This window comes from Hippoglossus hippoglossus, chromosome 14, assembly GCF_009819705.1.
Source record: "Hippoglossus hippoglossus isolate fHipHip1 chromosome 14, fHipHip1.pri, whole genome shotgun sequence".
Taxonomy (NCBI): domain Eukaryota; kingdom Metazoa; phylum Chordata; class Actinopteri; order Pleuronectiformes; family Pleuronectidae; genus Hippoglossus; species Hippoglossus hippoglossus.
In genome coordinates, this window is record NC_047164.1 from 6,557,854 (window position 1) to 6,575,963 (window position 18,110).

Here is an 18,110-nt window from a genome sequence, read left to right on the forward strand (position 1 = left end):
GCTCTGTTCTCATGAATCCTGCCTCATGAATTTTCAAATCCTCCTCAACCCTCTAAAAAAACAACAGGTCCAGTTTATCACAACTACCTGTCAAAATAAAAATTAGGAATTTAAAAGAAATGTTTTCAACACTGTTTAACACTGTTACTGAAAACACTCGACACTATAACATTTATTATAGGCTCATATTCATATAACCTCGTAGTACTTCATTGTATGAATGCACAAGGTTGGTGGTAAAGAGTTATTGACGACCAAAAGGAGCTGACGTAACATGTTGTGAATATACATTACACAGGAAGCCATGTTATTTGTAGAAATGCACAGATACAATATTCTGGACAAGTATCAGTTCAGATATTGATCCATATTGAGCGGTTCATATATCAGCCAGCTGATCAACATCCAATACTGTTGACATTTCTGAAAGCTCAAATAAACCTCACTTTAAAAAACCTAAAACTAAAATTTTTCCGAACATCATTACAAGGAGATTCTTTAAAGTTGTTTAGAAATGTTCTGATGTTGCACAAAAGTAACTTCTCGATGTTTTATGAGCTGCCAGGACAGTCTCCAGTGAAACACATTAATTTAGCCTCTGTTTCTGCAGAACTTTGTCTATGCAGCAAAGAACTGTGCAAACAATCTGAAGTTTAATGGCACCTAAAGTTCATTGTTTGTCACACTTAACCCACCAATTACAGAGAAGGGACTTTGGAGAGGGTATCAGGGGTGTGTGGCGGCCGTTCAGAGAAGAGATGACTCCGGTTATAATTGCAAACCTCCTAATGGATGTAGATGAGATTAATTAGGCTTAAGTCTAAACAGTTAAAAGTGTGTTTGTTACATGCAAGGTCATTAACCAGCATCCTTTGGTAATGACATCACAAATAAGGCTCATTAGCAGGTTCCCAGGAGTCAGAGAATCTTTTTGTCTGGGGTCACCATGTCCTATGTTGGTGAATGTCCCCTGGGGTTAAACTGTTCATTGCCAATGTCATTATATCTTGTTGTTAAGTCACTTCATACACTTGAAGTTTATGCAAAGTTTGGAGGGGTCTTGTTGTTGTTGTTGTTGTTTTCACATTCCCACTGGTACTCGGAGCTGACCATATGTGATTGGAACGGGGTCAAGATGTCAGAGTAGCACCAGCATCTCAGAACAAACCTCATCCACCAAACTGGGAACTTTTGGACACAGAGACTTCTGTGTCGCAGCCCCCACCCTCTGGAACTCTCTCCCCGCCGATATCCGCAGAGCTACATCTCTGGACAGCTTAAAAAAACTACTCAAACACCACCTGTTCACTAAGGCTTTTGGCCTCAGTTAATGCTCCACCCTGCCATTAGTCCTATGTATTTCTATCCTGTTTTGTGCGATGACTTTCTTTTCTTTTCTCTATTGTCTCCACGGACATATGTAAAGCGTCCTTGGGTTTCTTGAAAGGCGCTATATAAATTCAAGCCATTATTATCATTAATAAATGCTGCATCGATCAAACCTCCATCCTTAATTCCTGTTCTAAGCCGCACAACTACACAGTCTACAAAGTGTTACAAAACCCAGTAAAAGTGGCAACAACCAGAAGCACAACTGAATCAAATTCAGAAACCTAAAAAGCTAAATCCAGATAGCTGCTATGCAGACTGGTAAACTAGATCTGACACATCCAGCAGGTTCCTGTCCAGGTGCTGAACCTCTGAGTGAGACTCTCAGTGGGCCTACGTGCTAGTTAGCATGGCTGGCATTGTTAGCACCATGCCATGTGTAGCCCATTGACTGGTGGCCACACAGTCACAGAGCAGAAACCATAACTCCACTATAATCAGTTAGAAAATAGCTGTTGGCTGCTATATTGATGTTTAAAATCTGATACATGAGCTTTACATTTCTGTTCCAAACCTCGCTGAGTCGGTTTGAATGGTTTTTATTACACTTTGAATAGTTTGCTGTTGAGATAATAAGTTGAATTGCTTAGTTTCAGAAAAACATCATGAGAAGTTTGTTTGGGTGACTCTCATTGGATGAATCTTCTATTTCGTCCTTGTAATTCTTAATTAGAAGGTTGAATGATTCCTCGGGGGAGAAGTGAAGAGGGTATATTTTCTACTGAGCACAGGTCAGACGTGCAGACAGTCAGTGGCTGCTACTGATGGTGTCTGCATCATATGGAGTCCCACTGTGCACAGTGATCTGCAACAGACCAGGTGCGGCAACAGTAAATTCGGATTTTGTCCCGTGTTCAAATCATAACAAAATGTGAAACGTTTTCTAAATGCACATGTTTTTGGTTTGTTTTGAAGTATGTGATTGGAAGGACTAATGCACTCGGTGATCAGATGTCATGTTTTCCTCTCATTCAGACTTGAGAGATTTCACGCTGTGGTCCAGAGGAGGAGCTCAACTATGTCTCTTTTAAATGACTCTGCCATCATTCATCCTCCAGGCTTCTATGTCATCGGATTCCTGACGTTTCCCTACATCAGTGTCTACATCATCTTTCTAGCATTTGTCTATTTGGTCACAGTCGTGTTCAATGTGTTATTGATGTGCATAGTCGCTCTTGACGAGAACTTACACACCCCTAAGTTTCTAGCAGTCGTCAACCTCGCAGTAATTGATGTGATATTGAACACGAGCACGATTCCCAGTATGATTAAGACGTTTCTGTTTAAGGACAATTTTGTTCCCTTCAACCTCTGTCTAGTGCAAATGTTTGTTCACTATTTCAGTGCGTCTCTGGAGTCTTTTGCGCTCGCTATACTAGCCTACGACAGGTTGATTGCAATTTGCTTCCCTCTGAAGCAGAACATTTTAAACACACGGCCAATCATGTTTTGCATTGTCAGTCTGACTTGGGTTTACTGCGCAGGATTGCTTTCGTACAGCACATCTATCATGACTCGACTGTCTTTCTGCGGATCTGTCAGAGTGTTCAGCTACTTCTGTGACTATGCGCCGGTGTTTAGACTCGCCTGCAATGATTACTCACTGCAGTGGGCCGCAGCTTCAGCTTCTATGATGAATCTGTTAGGCCCCTTAACTTTTATATTTCTGTCCTACGTCAGCATCCTTGTGACCGTGTTCAAGATGAAGTCAGTGAGCAGCAGGATGAAAGCTCTCACCACTTGCATTGAGCACCTCATTCTTGTGCTTATTTTTTATGCTCCTATATTCAGCATTTACTTAATTGGGCTCTTTATAGGATCTATTGATCCAGACCAGCGAGTGCTCAGCCTGTCGCTCGCAGCTTGTATCCCCCCCTGCATTAATCCCATTGTCTACTCATTGAAAACAAAGGAGATCAAAACTAGAATTGTGGCTCTGGTGTGGAGAGTGAAAATAAACCCTTTTTAAACCCTTGACAGCTACCTTTCCCATCCTGAATCAGCGAGTGGAGGGTGTGTGTGTGTGTGTGTGTGTGTGTGTGTGTGTGTGTGTGTGTGTGTGTGTGTGTGTGTGTGTGTGTTTGAGGGTGAGAGAGACTTTTTCTGAGCGTGTTTTTTTGATTTTCGATTGTTTCTCTAACTCCTCAGCATGTGTAACAGACAAATATGAGATTGAATAAAATACATGTCCGAAGTCATTTTTAACACTATATAGCTGACTTATTTAGACATGAAGTAACGAACACATGATTGCATTTGAATGTAATGATATTTGCACATTTGACTGTTCTGACCACTTCTAAACTTTCTCTTACTGTAGCTCACACTTTCAAAATTAAAATGATGTGATGAAACATAAGGTGCAGTTATTGTGTTTAACTGAGGTACTACCAGAGATTTTAAGCCTGTGTGCTGTAGTTGTAACTTAAACGTGTTGTTCTTTATGTTCGTTAAAACTAGGAAAATAAAGACTATGAGTCCGACATATGTTGAGAAATTAACTCTATTTAGGCTCAGATATGTACAGTAAACTGTCCTTTGTTATTATACTCAAATTTAAGCTGTACATGTATACAAATTTAAAAGTGCATTTCTATAAATTCAGGATTGATTGATGAATATAGACTGTTTGGGTAGGAACACTTTGTTCAGTTTGGTGCAGCGCTCCAGGAGAATTAGAAATAATTCAAATGCATTATTGTATGTTCCCTTTTCATGAAGTGACCGAGAGACTGAAAATAAAATAACATCTATATCTCAAGACAGGCACTTGCCTAAAAATGAATCTATAGCAACCAGTGGATAATTAAGTTTAACGTCTGAATGGACGTTGGTGTTTTAAGGCCTTTGAGAAGCCTATAATTTATAAAACAAAGCAGAAGCTGCAGGTTTGAGCCTAAACCTCTCATTCGGTTGAAAAAAAAAAAAAACATGGCCAGAGGAAATCTTCAGACTCTTAGAAAGTATAGGTGTAACTTAAATTAAATGGCAGCCTCACAAAAACAAAAACAATCTTCACCCACATGTATCTCTGTATAGTTTAATTGTTTTTATCACTAGTGGGTAAAAGTGAGACTAATTAGTCTGAAGTTTATACAGTAAAAGGTTTGTTTGTTAAAGACAAGGTAATTAACCAAAACTCTCCAGTGATATCAACACAAATTGAGCTCATTAGACGTGTTTAAATAAAATGTACTTTTAGAAGAGAACAGATAATAAACATAAGAACATGTTCAGATGACATTTAAAAGAAAAAGGGATAAAAAAGAAAAATAAATCATATTAAAAAAAATTTAAAATGCATAAAAGCAGAAAAGAAAGAAAGTGATCAAATTTAAAGACATTCACTGAACTAGCTTCTCTGATATTCACTGTTTTCCTCGGGAGGCCTGTAAAAAGTCCATTACAGTGATCCAGTCAACAAGGAGTTTGATGACCCAGATTATTTTCCAACATTTCTCTTTTTGATTTACCAAAGCACGAGGAGAAGCACATGTATATCTTTGCTTTTGAACAGGAAAAATAAATCAACCCAACTGAACTGATGCCTCAGTGGCTTTTTGTTAACTTTATTTTGACAGAATTATCTTTTGACAATAGCCACTACAATGTCATTTTAACATGTTCTACTGTTTCATAAAATCTGTTCTCTTTTTATTTGACGTACATTTTAACATGTTTAAAATTTGTATCTATATTGTATGTGAAGCACTTTGAGCAGCATTTCTTGAATGAAAGGTGCTATACAAATAAAGTTTATTATTATTACTTCTATTGCATCAGAAATCTGAGCTGCATAAGTTGCAAACATAGTTGTTCAAAGGTTAAGTTGATCACCCTAATGCATAATGTTCCCTGAGGATGCATTTAGAATTAAACAGGTCACATAGTGAATGAAAACTTAACGTCTAATGAGCTCAATTTGTGTTGATATCACTGGAGAGTTTTGGTTAATGATCTTGTCATTAACAAACAAACCTTTTACTGTATAAACTTCAGACTAATTAGTCTCAGTTGTACCCACTAGTGATAAAAAACAATTAAAATATACAAAGATACATGTGGGTGCAGACTGATTTGAGAGGCTGCCATTTAATTTAAGTTACACCTATACTTTCTAAAAGTCTGAAGACAAAGGCAAATTTCCTCTGGCTACTTTAGTTATTTTCTCTACATGTCAGACTCATAGTCTTTATTTTCCTAGTTTTAACGAACATAAAGAACAACACGTTTAAGTTGAGGCCTGGAGGCCTGTGTCCTCAGTGTGGTGAAATGAACCTTTGGATCGACCTTATCCAAAATACATTTCCGATGAGGAACAACTACAGCACAGTAGTACCTCAGATAAACACAATAACTGCACCTTATTTTTCATCCATAGACTGTATATAAAGTTATTTTGAGTAACAAAAGCCTGTTCAGGTGTGTCTGCCATCATAGCAACATTGCCCTGTTGGCAGTAAGATGTTTGCTACTACTGCCATTGTCTACATCTGCAACCTCCTTCGTGCTATTTCCAACAGAAATAGCAATGTCACTTACCTGCTTATTCATACCTAACAATATGAGTTCCTCTCCCGCTGGGTTGTCCTCTTTCTCCTTGGAGTGTGAGAAAATGGTAGGCACAGCGGTGTCCTTCAGGCGAGCCCTTCCCTAAAAAAAGTAACATAAAATGATTATGTTATTGCGCAGTAACTGCAAATTGATAAAAAAGGCTTCCGTGTTAAAGCTCTGTAGATAAAAATTGTAGTTTCTACGTAAATATTAATAATTACTTTGAAAGATTACTTAGACTAACTTTGGCTGTGTCACTTGGAGAAACAAAATGTTACAAACATTATGGTATGTGGGCAAAAAAAAAAATTGGTACAGGATCTTTCCATTAAATGCTATGAAATGTGAAAATTGGCAAAGAAAAAAGTTATCTTGTTGCGTTATTGGTAAAGTCTTCATTTAGACATTAAATGTATTGTAATGTAAGTCGTTAAAGACTCTGCAGCTTGTCCAAAATGCCGCAGCACGTGTCCTGACAAGAACCAAGAAAAGAGAGCACATTTCTCCAGTATTAGCTTCGCTACACTGGCTTCCGGTTAAATCTAGAATAGAATTTAAAATTCTCCTCCTCACCTTCAAGGCCCTTAACAATATGGCACCATTATATCTTAAAGAGCTGTTAGTACCTTATCAACCCACTAGAGCACTGCGCTCCCAGAATTCAGGCTTACTTGTCGTCCCTAAAGTCTCTAAAAGTAGAGTAGGAGCCAGAGCTTTCAGCTATCAAGCTCCTCTCCTGTGGAATCATCTCCCACTTTCAGTTCGGGAGGCAGACACCATCTGTACGTTTAAGAGTAGGCTTAAAACCTTCCTTTTTGATAAAGCTTATAGTTAGAGCTGGTCCAGGCTTGTCCTAGACCTGCTCTTAGTTAGGCTGCTATAGGTTTAGAAGGTCGGGGGACACATGACACACGGAGCTTCTCTTTCCAGCTTCTCCTTCCTCTTCTCAATCTTTATCACATCAAAGTAATTCATATCCCATCAATACATGTTACTGACTTGACTTCTTCCCCGGAGTCCCTTTGCCTTATCGTCCGCAGATCCAGGGCCGCGGCTGTGGCCACATCATGGATTAGGATCTGTGGATCACGTATCAGAGGTCGTAATGGTGGATCCAGTATGGCGGATTCTGCATCGTGCTGGCTGATCGTGATAACAAAGGCAGATCCTTTATCGTGTTGGCATCAGATACTGGTAGTGGACCACGACCGAGGTGGCAGCTGATGATGGATCCTAATGGCGGCAGTGGACAATAACTGTGGACTATAGTGGCATCCGATCTTGATGGTGGATCATGATCTTGCTGGCTGCTGACCATGGACTATGATTGCAGCAGGACTGCTCGATACATAGTATTTCTCCTCAGACACTTGACCATTAATGACATTAATCCACCAATTCACTGACCTTCAGTTATACTTCAAAATGTTTACCCTAATCAATGCTGCTAAAACCTTTATCTTGATGTTCTCCTTTACACTTGACATCTATTGCACTTCTGTCCGTCCTGGGAGAGGGATCCCTCACATGTGGCTCTCTCTGAGGTTTCTACGTTCTTTTTTCCCTGTTAAAAGGGTTTTTAAGTAGTTTTTCCTTACTCTTGTTGAGGGTTAAGGGCAGAGGATGTCACACCATGTTAAAGCCCTATGAGACAAATTGTGATTTGTGAATATGGGCTATACAAATAAAATTTGATTGATTGATTGATTGATAATGTAATGCAATAAATATTTTGTATTATGATCAACACTTAATGGTGGTGGTGGACCATGATTGAGGTGGCAGCCGATGGTGGATCCTGACGATGGATTATGGTGGCATCCGATCGTGATGGTGGATCCTGATCGTGGTGGCAGCTGATCGTGGACTATGATTACAATAAGACTGCTTGATATACAATATGCCTACTCAGACACTCTACCATTACTGACAATAACTCCTCAATTCATGCACTTTCCATTATGCTACAAACTGTTTATTCGAATCAATGTTGTAAATATCCTTATCTTGCTGATGTTCTCCTTTACACGCGACATCTATTGCACTTCTGTCCGTCCTGGGAGAGGGATCCCTCACATGTGGCTCTCTCTGAGGTTTCTACGTTCTTTTTCCCCTGTTAATAGAGTTTTTTTGGTGTAGTTTTTCCTTACTCTGGTTAAGGGCAGATGATTTCACCCCCTGTTCAGCCCTATGAGACAAATTGTGATTTGTATTTATGATCTATACAAATAAAATTGATTGATTGATTGAATGATTGTATGATTGAATGATTGATTGAATGATTGATTGATTGATTGATTGATCAATTTAAACCATCAAGTTGCTTGTTTTCTCAGAAGTTATTAAAACATTTCTGTGTACCCTGGTGTTAATGCTCAAGTGTTGTCTCTCAAAGTGTTCACTGCAGAGACGAGAATTCTTCTGCGGAGTCCAGTTCTGTCTCTTCATATTGAGCATCCACAGGTCGAGCCTCTCAGGATCACCTTGAGGAAATCTACACACACAAAAAACAACATAAAATAATATATCTGTTAGGTTACCTTCTTCCTAGACCTATTTATATGCAAACAATAAAATGTCAATAACTTCACTCTTTGTAGATATCACAGTTCACATAATCCATCTGTTACATTCCCTCTTTTTGTGTTATTATGGCCCTATTTCTTTCACTTATATTTGAAGTTATTTCATATTCAAATAGTTACTAAATCATGCCACATTCACGTTTGTAACACACAGGTGACATAAGTTTAAGTGAGTGTGAAAGTGGACAATTAAAGACTGAATGCAACACACACTGAAACCACACATAATGACACATCATCCAGTAAAACTAATATTATATATATATACACATTATAATTATATATTTATAAGTATATATAATAAGAATTACTATTATATACCCTTGCCAGATGTAAATAGCATTAACATTAACAAATAGGGTTAGCCTCAATAACAAACTCTTAAGTTGTTATTCCTGTGACCACGCTTACACATGACAAAAGCAATTTTATATGACCACAACTTTAACGTTCACATTGTGTAACTTATTCTCCACATTTTTAAACATAGAAACACTTCTATGTTTAGAAATGCGAACCGGTTTAATGAGACTGCCCGTTACTCAGCATCAGGTGTTGGCCAACGGCTAACACAAGCTAATTAGCTTTAGCTCGACATAAGCTCACAAGCTAGGCATAGTGAGCCACCATACATGCTAATTAGTGCTAAGGTTATTATATATAAATTAAATTAAAATATATTTTCACTCACCGAAAGAACTGGAGATTCTTAGACGGTCTGTTGGTGCAATTAACTGCACTGAAGCCATGAAGAGGTCGAGTGCAGCGACTGGAATCAGCCTGCTAGCATGCAGGCTATGCCAACGGCTAGCATATCGGCTACGCTAACGGCTAGGGGCGTGGTCTCCTGAGTGACACCTGGGCGCAGTCCGTTGATGCGGCCACAGTTGTCACTCAAGAGACCACGCCCCTCCAATTACGCGTGATTTCAAACCTCTGTATAATTTAAACGAGTGAGTTATAAATAAAATCGCCCCGCGTAGATTTGTCATGAAGGAAGAACTTAGTGATTAAGACTAAAACCGTTTTCTGAACCAGGCTGTAAACATGTTAAATTCTGCTCTAAATTCTGGCTGTTTAACATGGGAGTCAATGGGAGTTGAGTCAATGGGAGTTGAGTCGTTCTTGGAGCCAGCCTCAAGTGGCCACTCAGTGAACTGCAGCTTTTTGCACTTCCGCGTAGGCTCCATCGCTCAGCCTCGGTTCTATCCGCTCGGCAGTGATGATGTAATGATCGTGGCGAATGTGTTTTATTAATTAGCAGCGCGTTGTGCTCTCTCGGCCACCGTAGTTCTCTCTACACAGCGCAACTCTTGTCCGCGTTTCCGTCGGAGGTATTTTCCGGTTGCACTGTGGTCCGCCGCGCTAACGTGTCCCCCTGTAACACGGTGGAGTCGTGCAGGTTATTGTGAGTGGAAGTGAGTTTGTGGACGGACCCGTCGACACAGAGACAGAATCCTCAGCTCAGGACTGTGGTGAGAAATGGGAATATAAATAAGAGTTTCTGCTGCAGTTTGACACTTAACCACAGGGAAAGTGTTTTTATATTTACAGCAACGAAGCAAAGATAGCAACACTACAAACATATTAACTATTACACGTAACAGTCCTGTTTTCAAAATCAACATGAAAATAGCATCAGTGTTGTTACCTGACGGTAAAAGTACGGTGGCCCTGAAGGTCAGAAAACCATAGTGTTTTCTGAAATTTGTTTCTAATTTGTTTGCAAAATATTGTTCTTTGTGAAATGGTGTTTTGACCCTCAGGGCCACCGTAGACACGCCCATCTCTGTGTAATACTGTAGTGAACATTTGTTATTTTCTTCAAGTAAAGTAAAAATAAGAAAACACATCTACGCTAACAAAAATTTGTTTTGCCTCAATTCTTTATTTAAAAGAATAGTAAAAAGCGATTGCTCAACTATTTCATCATCACATTTTTCTTTCTATTTAAACTTTTTTGCAAGTTATTTGCATCTTAAATATTTACGATGTCGTGGTATAGTTGCATAACATTGAAATACGCAAGCGCACTACAAATATCTTCAAACTGTACTTACACACTAAACTGCTGTTGCATAATGATGTCGTACAAATTTATATTCACAAGTGACCTAACTATCAATAAAACCAAACCAATTTTTCACAAAAGCAAGTAGTAATAAGGTCACATAGAAAAGTTTTAGATCACACATAAATTATAAATACTTCTGAAAAGATAAAACCATATGATTAAATCAGAAATATAGCATAAATTCCTGATAAAAAATGGCAGTGCCTCATTAAGTGTCTTAATCCCTCAAAATAATCTCCAAAAGGCAGCTAAGAAGAAAGAGTTTAACAACATTTAAAGATGAATTCCAATGCTAAGAGAACAGCAAAGACTGTGAAGGAGCAGCTACAGGGTTGTGTAGTTGTTTTGTGTTAGTTGATAAAACCGAACTATCACTACTTTATATGTAACATGGTGTGTTTTCTTCAGCAGTGGCCTGAAACCACACTCTGAAGCAGAATGACGTCCCCTTCACCCCATGACCGCAGCCGGAATGATGACGAGGACGACCCGGTGGATCGGATGATATCCCAGACTGGATGTGCCGAGCTGCACTACGCTGTGCAGGAGTGCATGGCTGAGCACCAGGACTGGCGAGTGTGCCAGAGCCAGGTCCAGACTTTCAAGGACTGCATGATGGATTTCCAAAAAGCCCGGAAAGAACAGCTGATGAAGCAGCGGCCAATGTCCACTGAGTCTGCTTCCAACTGAACTCACCAAACCACACAGACAGACAAACACACACACACACACACACACACACACACACACACACACACACACACACACACACACACACACACACACACACACACGTTTTGAATGAAAACACTGCACCGATTTTTAGGTGTGTTGTGGAGAGCTGAATGATAAATATGATTTGTTGATCACAACAGACTTTTCATACTGATTTATTTAAGTTTAAATTAGTTTATGTGCATGTTGGAAGAAGTACATTTTTCAGTTATGTACTGCACTCATAACATATCTTGGTCAGAACAGTTATTCAATAATTTATGTTGTTTACGAATAAACAACATAAATTATTGATCTATTAAAAATAATACTCTATTTGTCATTTAATGTATTTGTGTGGTGTCAAGTGAAACTTAGATCACCTCTACTGATATGAAAGAAAGAGACACTTTCACTTCTGGCTTGGTGACCTGAGGCTTGAGTGTATGTCCTCAGTCAGGTATGGTGAGGACACATTGCATTGCCATTGCAAACTCGACTTCTAAAATATTCTGCAACAAAATGTGGGGCTATCAAAATGTAAAATATCTGATATTTATTTGTATTAACTATAATATGTATTTAAATATAAGACAAGATATGTTAATCCTTTATTAGTCCCACAGTTGGTAAATCTGCAGTATTACAATATGAACAAGAGCAGAAGGTTTCCAGGTTGGTCACACTGGCCAGAGGAAATCACAATGTTTGCGAACTTGCTGGAACAACAAGTTTCTTCTCTTAAAGTATGATGATGCTTATTTAGACGGAGGTTTTGTGAGTCTGACTCATCTGTGACTAAAACCTCCAGGTATTATATCAGCGCGCGTATCATATTTTATTTTGAGAAGTTTGCATGTTTTTGAAAGTGGCGTCATGAGATACTTAAACTCACTTTTTATCATTCAGAGCAATGATTGGATGTTTATTTTGAGCACCAGAGAAGTTCAGGCGGAGCAAACAACAACCTGCTCTCCATGGATCAAGGTAACCTCAATAATAAGAGTTTTATCTCAGGAGATCAATGAGGACATAATATATCTTCCACTGTTCCCTGGTCAGATGTATTTTCTGCGTGTGGATGAAGCATCAGACAGAGCTGCTGCTGCACAATCCTTTAATTAACAGAGAATCGGGTATGGAGTAGCCAGATTTGTATTTTTCTGCTTTTGAATGTATTTTATGAATGTATTCTATGTAACGGTAATGAGATTACACAAGGGTTTTTTGAGGTCTAATGTAGAATAAGATGTTAATGTCCTTGTTCTTTAGACTGAAGAGCCTTCACACAGAGGCCGACCTCCAGCACTCAGCCTCTGGAGCTCAAATTATGTCTTTTCCCAGGACTGTTTTAAACGACTCTGTCATCGTTCATCCTCCAGGCTTCTACATCATTGGATTTCTGAAGATTCCCTCCGTCAGCGTCTACTTCATCTTTCTGGCTTTTGTCTACGTGGTCACGGTTCTCTTCAACAGTTTGGTGATCTATGTAATTGTCTCTAATCGTTGCTTACACACTCCAAAGTTTCTGGCTGTGGTCAACCTGGCAGTGATCGATTTGGTCCTGAACACGTGCACGATTCCCAGCATGATAAAGATATTTCTCATGAAGGATAACTTCATTCCATTCAACCTATGTTTTGTACAAATGTACGTGTATTACACGTGTGTCTCATTGGAGTCGTACGCTCTTGCTATACTTGCTTATGACCGGTTGATTGCAATATGTTTCCCTCTGCGTCAGAACTCGTTCAACACACTACGAAGCATGTCTTGTATTGTCGGCCTGACGTGGTGTGTTGCTCTGGGAGTGACGGCATTTACAACCATTATAATGACCCGACTGTCTTTCTGCAGATCTGTCAGTGTGTTCAGCTACTTCTGTGACTATGCACCTGTGTTCAGACTCGCCTGTAATGACTATACCATGCACTGGTCTGCAGCTTCTGCTATGACTTTTGTGAGCCTCGGACTTCCCTTGATCTTTATTTTTCTGTCTTACATCAGCATCCTGGTGACGGTGTTCAGGATGAAATCTTTAGGAAGTCGATTCAAAGCTTTGGCCACGTGTGTTGAACATTTAATCCTTGTTACTATATTTTACATTCCTCTACTGGTCATTTTCATGATTGGGTTTTTTCTGAGAGTCATTGAGCCGGACCAGCGTGTGCTCAGCCTGTCACTGGCCTCCTGCATCCCCCCCTGCGTGAATCCTATTGTATATTCATTGAAAACTAAAGAGATAAAAGTCAGAGCCCTGGCACTGATCAGAAAACATAAAATCAGCACACTACAAAAAAACTAATCTTGTTGGGTCAACAAAACACAGCAATAATTTAGGATTAATGGTTTAAAGCCTAAACTGTGTATAATCTTATGACAAATAATAATCACAACTTTAGCATGAAATAATGCAAACATATTCTTTTTGCTGTGTTGAGTCAACTGATGAATTAATAAATGTATAATTGTTTCATTTTACCCCTGTCGTGTAACATCGAGCTTAATAATATTTAAACTGTCTTTTGTTTCCCCACATATCCGACTTATTACTGTGTAGATGTGATATAACTGTTAATAAAACATTTTATCAAAAGAATAATTTTGCTCATCAGTAATGCTTCACACACTGATTGCACCACATATACACTGTGGCTGAGGGGGTAAAGCGGTCGGCGGTTTGATCCCAGATCCCCCTCTGCTTGCCAAAGTGTCCTCCAGGTTCTGTTCCTCACACACACACACACACACACACACTGAAGATGGTTTTGGGCAGACTGACCCTGCAGGGAAACTCCCCTCATGTCATTATAAAATCTTGTCATTCATTTTGCAGGTTTGTCACATTTCAAACCACTGCAGAGTTTAGCTGATGAGAAATTTTACTGATAAAACTGAACAGGGTTGATGTATCGTTAGATCAGACATTAGGGGTTAGATAATAATAATAATAATAATAAGGGTTAGGGTTAGATCTTTATTTATAGGGCACTTTACAAAGTGCTTTACAAAGGCAGCAAGTTAAAAACAGAGCGATCATAAGACATCAGGTTTAGAAGAAACAGGTCAAATAAATAAGTGTATAAATACCAGTGCCGTGTAAAAATGTTCAACGAAATAAATTAAAAGAGAGTTAGGACTCGGTAAAATCAGGAAATGCTCTCCGATGTAATTCCTGTAATTCAAGAAACGACAAATATGACCATTTATGATTCACCAACTTAATTTCAGTATCATTTTCTGGTGAAGGTGACCTACTGTATCACTGATTCATTCATCATCATTATCCATTGAGGGTCATATGAGAGCAGGAGGTCGGGGTATTAGAGGCAGGATACATCCTGGACAGCTCATCAGTTCATCTCAGGGCCGACATACAGAGACAAACAACCACACATTCACACCTACAGACACTTTAAGGGTCTCCACTTAACCTGCTACTGTGTTTAAACTGAGGGCAGCGTTCAGAGTAACTGAGGAAAACCCCCACAGGCACAGGGAGAACATGGAACCTCAACAAAAAACAGGTTTAAAGAATCAGAACACTAAAAAGTGTGTAAAGTGTAATCTTATTATTATTATTATAATTATTGATGTTATTATTATTATTATTATTGTTATTATTATTATCTTTGTTATTTATTGAACGACTTTAAAGAGTCTGTAAGTTACGATGCCAACTACAGATCAGTGCTACATGAACATGAAACACATACAAGTGGGTGAGTAATTATAAAAGCAAATAGGAATCTTAAATTAAAATCTACTTTTCCAGTTGTCGTGATGAATGCAAAAGTCAGTGGTGAACAATGAATGTACTTTGCATACTGTATAATGAAAGCTCCAGAAAAACATTACTGTGCACTTGTTCCCCTAAAGTTTTTAATTGTTTTTATTCTTAATAGGTGCAACTGAGATTAATTAGCGTGAAGTTTAAACACAAAAAGCTTCAGTTGTTTCAGACAAGGTCGTTAACTATGACTCTCTGGTGACGTTTCTCTCATTAGAGTCGTTTTGTTTGCTCACAATCGTCTGTTTAATGAGAAATTCATCCTCAGGGAACTTGATGCAATAGACGAGTCTGTTGCACTGTGAAAACCAAGTTCTCAAAAAGTTCTCAAAGTTTTATAAAGTGTCTCATGAACGTGTTGGAAGAGTAAATTTATTTGTATCTAAATAAGCAACATTATTTCATGTGACCAAGCACAAGAGAGAAACTGTGGACCTCCTGACTTCTTCACTTCTTCACAGGAGGTCAGAGGTCGTCCTCAGCAGGTCGAACGGTTTCTTTGCTCATGGTCAAAGTGGACTGGATCTCAGCTGTTTGATCAGGAAAGACTCAGACTTAATACTGAATTTATATGAATGACAAACTTGTGAATCAAACCTCCACATTTGTAGTTTTTGTCAATTATTCAGTTCAGGGATATTAAATGACTTAAGGTTATAAGGTGGTGATGAAGGGAAAAGGAACCAATCAACCCAATCATTACATAAAAAGATAAAGACCAGAGTTGCCAAAGAAAGTGGTTCACATATTATAAATAAAATATATGAAATCAAATCTTTAATACTTGAACCCAATGATGGCTGTAGCAAATTTGATTTTATTATCATTATTATTTTTATTGTTGGTATTTGAAGAAGAAGAAGAAGAAGAAGAAGAAGAAGAAGAAGAAGAAGAAGAGTAGAGTAAGAAGAGTACTAACAACAATCATGTTGTATAGCACTTTATAAAACACTCAGTTAAACAGTTCTATCAAAGAACGGTGAGATGATCGAACTCATCAAATCATTTAGATCAGAACAATTAGGAGTTTGTTTTGATCCAGTTAAATCCAAATCTGACCTCTGGCGCTTCTCTCTATGGATTCAATTAAACGGCTTTGACTTCCTCTGTATCAGTTGGACGTAGAAATCTCTGGAGGTTGATGAGGAAAGTATATTTTCTGCCGTCAAAGAGTCCAACAGCTGCTGCAGACACTTCTGCTGCAGGAGTCGCTGTCACGCAGGGTTGAAGTCAACCTGGAAATCAGGTGAGATTCTGTGACTGAGTTTTTTGAACTGGACTAAATATGATGTAAACCCTTCAGTGATCCATGTTTGTACCATGTTGTGATTTTCTCTCTTTCTCAGACTGAAGAAGCTGTGTGAGCTCAACTATGTCTTTTCCCAGGACTGTTTTAAACGACTCTGTCATCGTTCATCCTCCGGGCTTCTACATCATTGGATTTCAGATGTATCCCTCCATCAGCGTCTACTTCATCTTCCTGGCGTTTGTCTACGTGGTCACGGTTCTCTTCAACAGTTTGGTGATCTACGTCATTGCCTTTAACCACTGTTTGCACACGCCAAAGTTTCTGGCCGTGGTCAACCTGGCAGTGATCGACGTGATCCTGAGCACGTGCACGATTCCCAGCATGATAAAGATATTTCTGGTGAAGGACAATTTCATTCCCTTCAACTTGTGCTTGGTTCAAATGTTTTTCTACTATGCTTTTGGGACTCTGGAGTCGTGCGCTCTTGCTATACTTGCCTACGACCGGTTGATCGCGATATGTTTCCCCCTGCGTCACAATTCCATCAACACCCTGCAGAACATGTCTTCTATCGTGGGCCTGACGTGGTGCTTTGCTCTGGGAATCATTGCGTTTTCTGTGGCTATAATGAATCGACTGTCTTTCTGCAACTCTGTCAGAGTCCTCAGCTACTTCTGTGACTATGCACCTGTGTTCAGACTCGCCTGTAATGACTACACCATGCACTGGTCTGTGGCCTCTCTGCTCACTTCCCTGCTCCTCGTTGGACCCTTCACTTTTATCCTCCTGTCTTATCTCAGCATCCTGGTGACAGTGTTGAGGATGAAATCGCTGGACAGTCGGGTCAAAGCTTTGGCCACGTGTGTCGAGCACCTGATCCTCGTCGCTGTGTTTTACATTCCTCTCATCACCATTTTCACCATAGGGTTTTACCTGCGGATCATCGACACGGACCAGCGAGTGCTGAGCCTGTCACTGGCCTCTTGTCTTCCACCCTGCGTGAATCCCATTGTGTATTCTCTGAAAACCAAAGAGATCAAAACCAGAGCCCTGGCGCTGGTGAGAATAGAGTTTGGGGCAGACCGTTTTAAGAGCAAATCTCGGAGGGTTCTTCCAGTGAAAAAAAAGTGAGTGAAGACGGATGAACAGAAAAATGGTTGGATTTAGATTTTAATTAATTTATAATTTACCCTCTGCCTTTGTATAGTTTAAGTCATTAACAGTATTTGAAAAAATGAGCTGAATGGCTTTCAGAGGAGGCCAAATATAATAATAGGTAATTGGTCAAATATAAATAAATTGTTTCTTTACAGTTTGTTTTTCTCTTGAAGGTTTTATGCCGTTAATGTAGTTTTAACATCGTTGTGCTCTGTTTCTTTTCAAATGATTCCACTTTTCTGTTGGAGAAACTGATGAAATAAAATGTTTGCTTTTCATCCCTGTACATTTACTCATCATCTCATTCTTACTCACAGTATGGAGAATGATATTATGATGAGGGGCTCCCCTCTAGTGGGTCTATGTGCATAGTGCTATATGAGTGAGGGGCCGTCAGGGTCATTCTTTAATTCTACATTTTTTAAATATTACAGATTGCAATGGCCACTGAGAAATGAGATTCTTTTGTTTTATTAACATGTATTTATGGGGAATCTTGACCGTATGTCTTTAAATAAGCATTATGATCAATAAAAGTGTTTAAAAGAAAGCCTCATATAAACTTTCGGTCGCTTGATGAACAAAAATTCACACGAT

At 39.1% G+C, this 18,110-nt stretch overlaps 4 protein-coding genes across 5 annotated transcripts; all 4 read left to right on the plus strand.

The window, feature by feature from the left end:
- Positions 1-2,407: 2,407 nt before the first annotated feature.
- Positions 2,408-3,358, plus strand: LOC117774806 (olfactory receptor 502-like). The gene has a single exon (XM_034607457.1). The coding sequence runs from the start codon at positions 2,408-2,410 to the stop codon at positions 3,356-3,358; it is 951 nt and encodes a 316-aa protein (XP_034463348.1).
- A 6,483-nt stretch (positions 3,359-9,841) lies between these two features.
- On the plus strand, positions 9,842-11,659 carry LOC117773862 (cytochrome c oxidase assembly factor 4 homolog, mitochondrial). Of its 2 annotated transcripts, none has more exons than XM_034605628.1 (3): positions 9,842-10,003; positions 11,011-11,303; positions 11,342-11,659. In XM_034605628.1, the coding sequence occupies exon 2, from the start codon at positions 11,041-11,043 to the stop codon at positions 11,290-11,292; it is 252 nt and encodes an 83-aa protein (XP_034461519.1). In that variant the 5' UTR covers positions 9,842-10,003; positions 11,011-11,040; the 3' UTR covers positions 11,293-11,303; positions 11,342-11,659. The 2 variants fall into 2 exon arrangements, with proteins under 2 accessions (XP_034461519.1, XP_034461520.1); XM_034605629.1 differs by having other exon boundaries at positions 11,360-11,659.
- A 906-nt stretch (positions 11,660-12,565) lies between these two features.
- LOC117773859 (olfactory receptor 2AT4-like) lies at positions 12,566-13,638 on the plus strand. Its single transcript, XM_034605624.1, has one exon. The coding sequence runs from the start codon at positions 12,566-12,568 to the stop codon at positions 13,619-13,621; it is 1,056 nt and encodes a 351-aa protein (XP_034461515.1). The 3' UTR covers positions 13,622-13,638.
- Positions 13,639-16,477: 2,839 nt separating this feature from the next.
- LOC117774807 (olfactory receptor 1M1-like) lies at positions 16,478-17,486 on the plus strand. Its single transcript, XM_034607458.1, has one exon. It carries the CDS (start codon positions 16,479-16,481, stop codon positions 17,484-17,486), a length of 1,008 nt encoding a protein of 335 aa, XP_034463349.1. The 5' UTR covers position 16,478.
- Positions 17,487-18,110: the final 624 nt, after the last annotated feature.

Excerpts from the sequence above, each read along its gene's own strand:
- LOC117774807 (XM_034607458.1), top strand. The coding sequence starts at position 16,479 with ATGTCTTTTCCCAGGACTGTTTTAAACGACTCTGTCATCGTTCATCCT.
- LOC117774806 (XM_034607457.1), top strand. The coding sequence starts at position 2,408 with ATGTCTCTTTTAAATGACTCTGCCATCATTCATCCTCCAGGCTTCTAT.
- LOC117773862 (XM_034605628.1), top strand. The coding sequence starts at position 11,041 with ATGACGTCCCCTTCACCCCATGACCGCAGCCGGAATGATGACGAGGAC.
- LOC117773859 (XM_034605624.1), top strand. The coding sequence starts at position 12,566 with ATGTTAATGTCCTTGTTCTTTAGACTGAAGAGCCTTCACACAGAGGCC.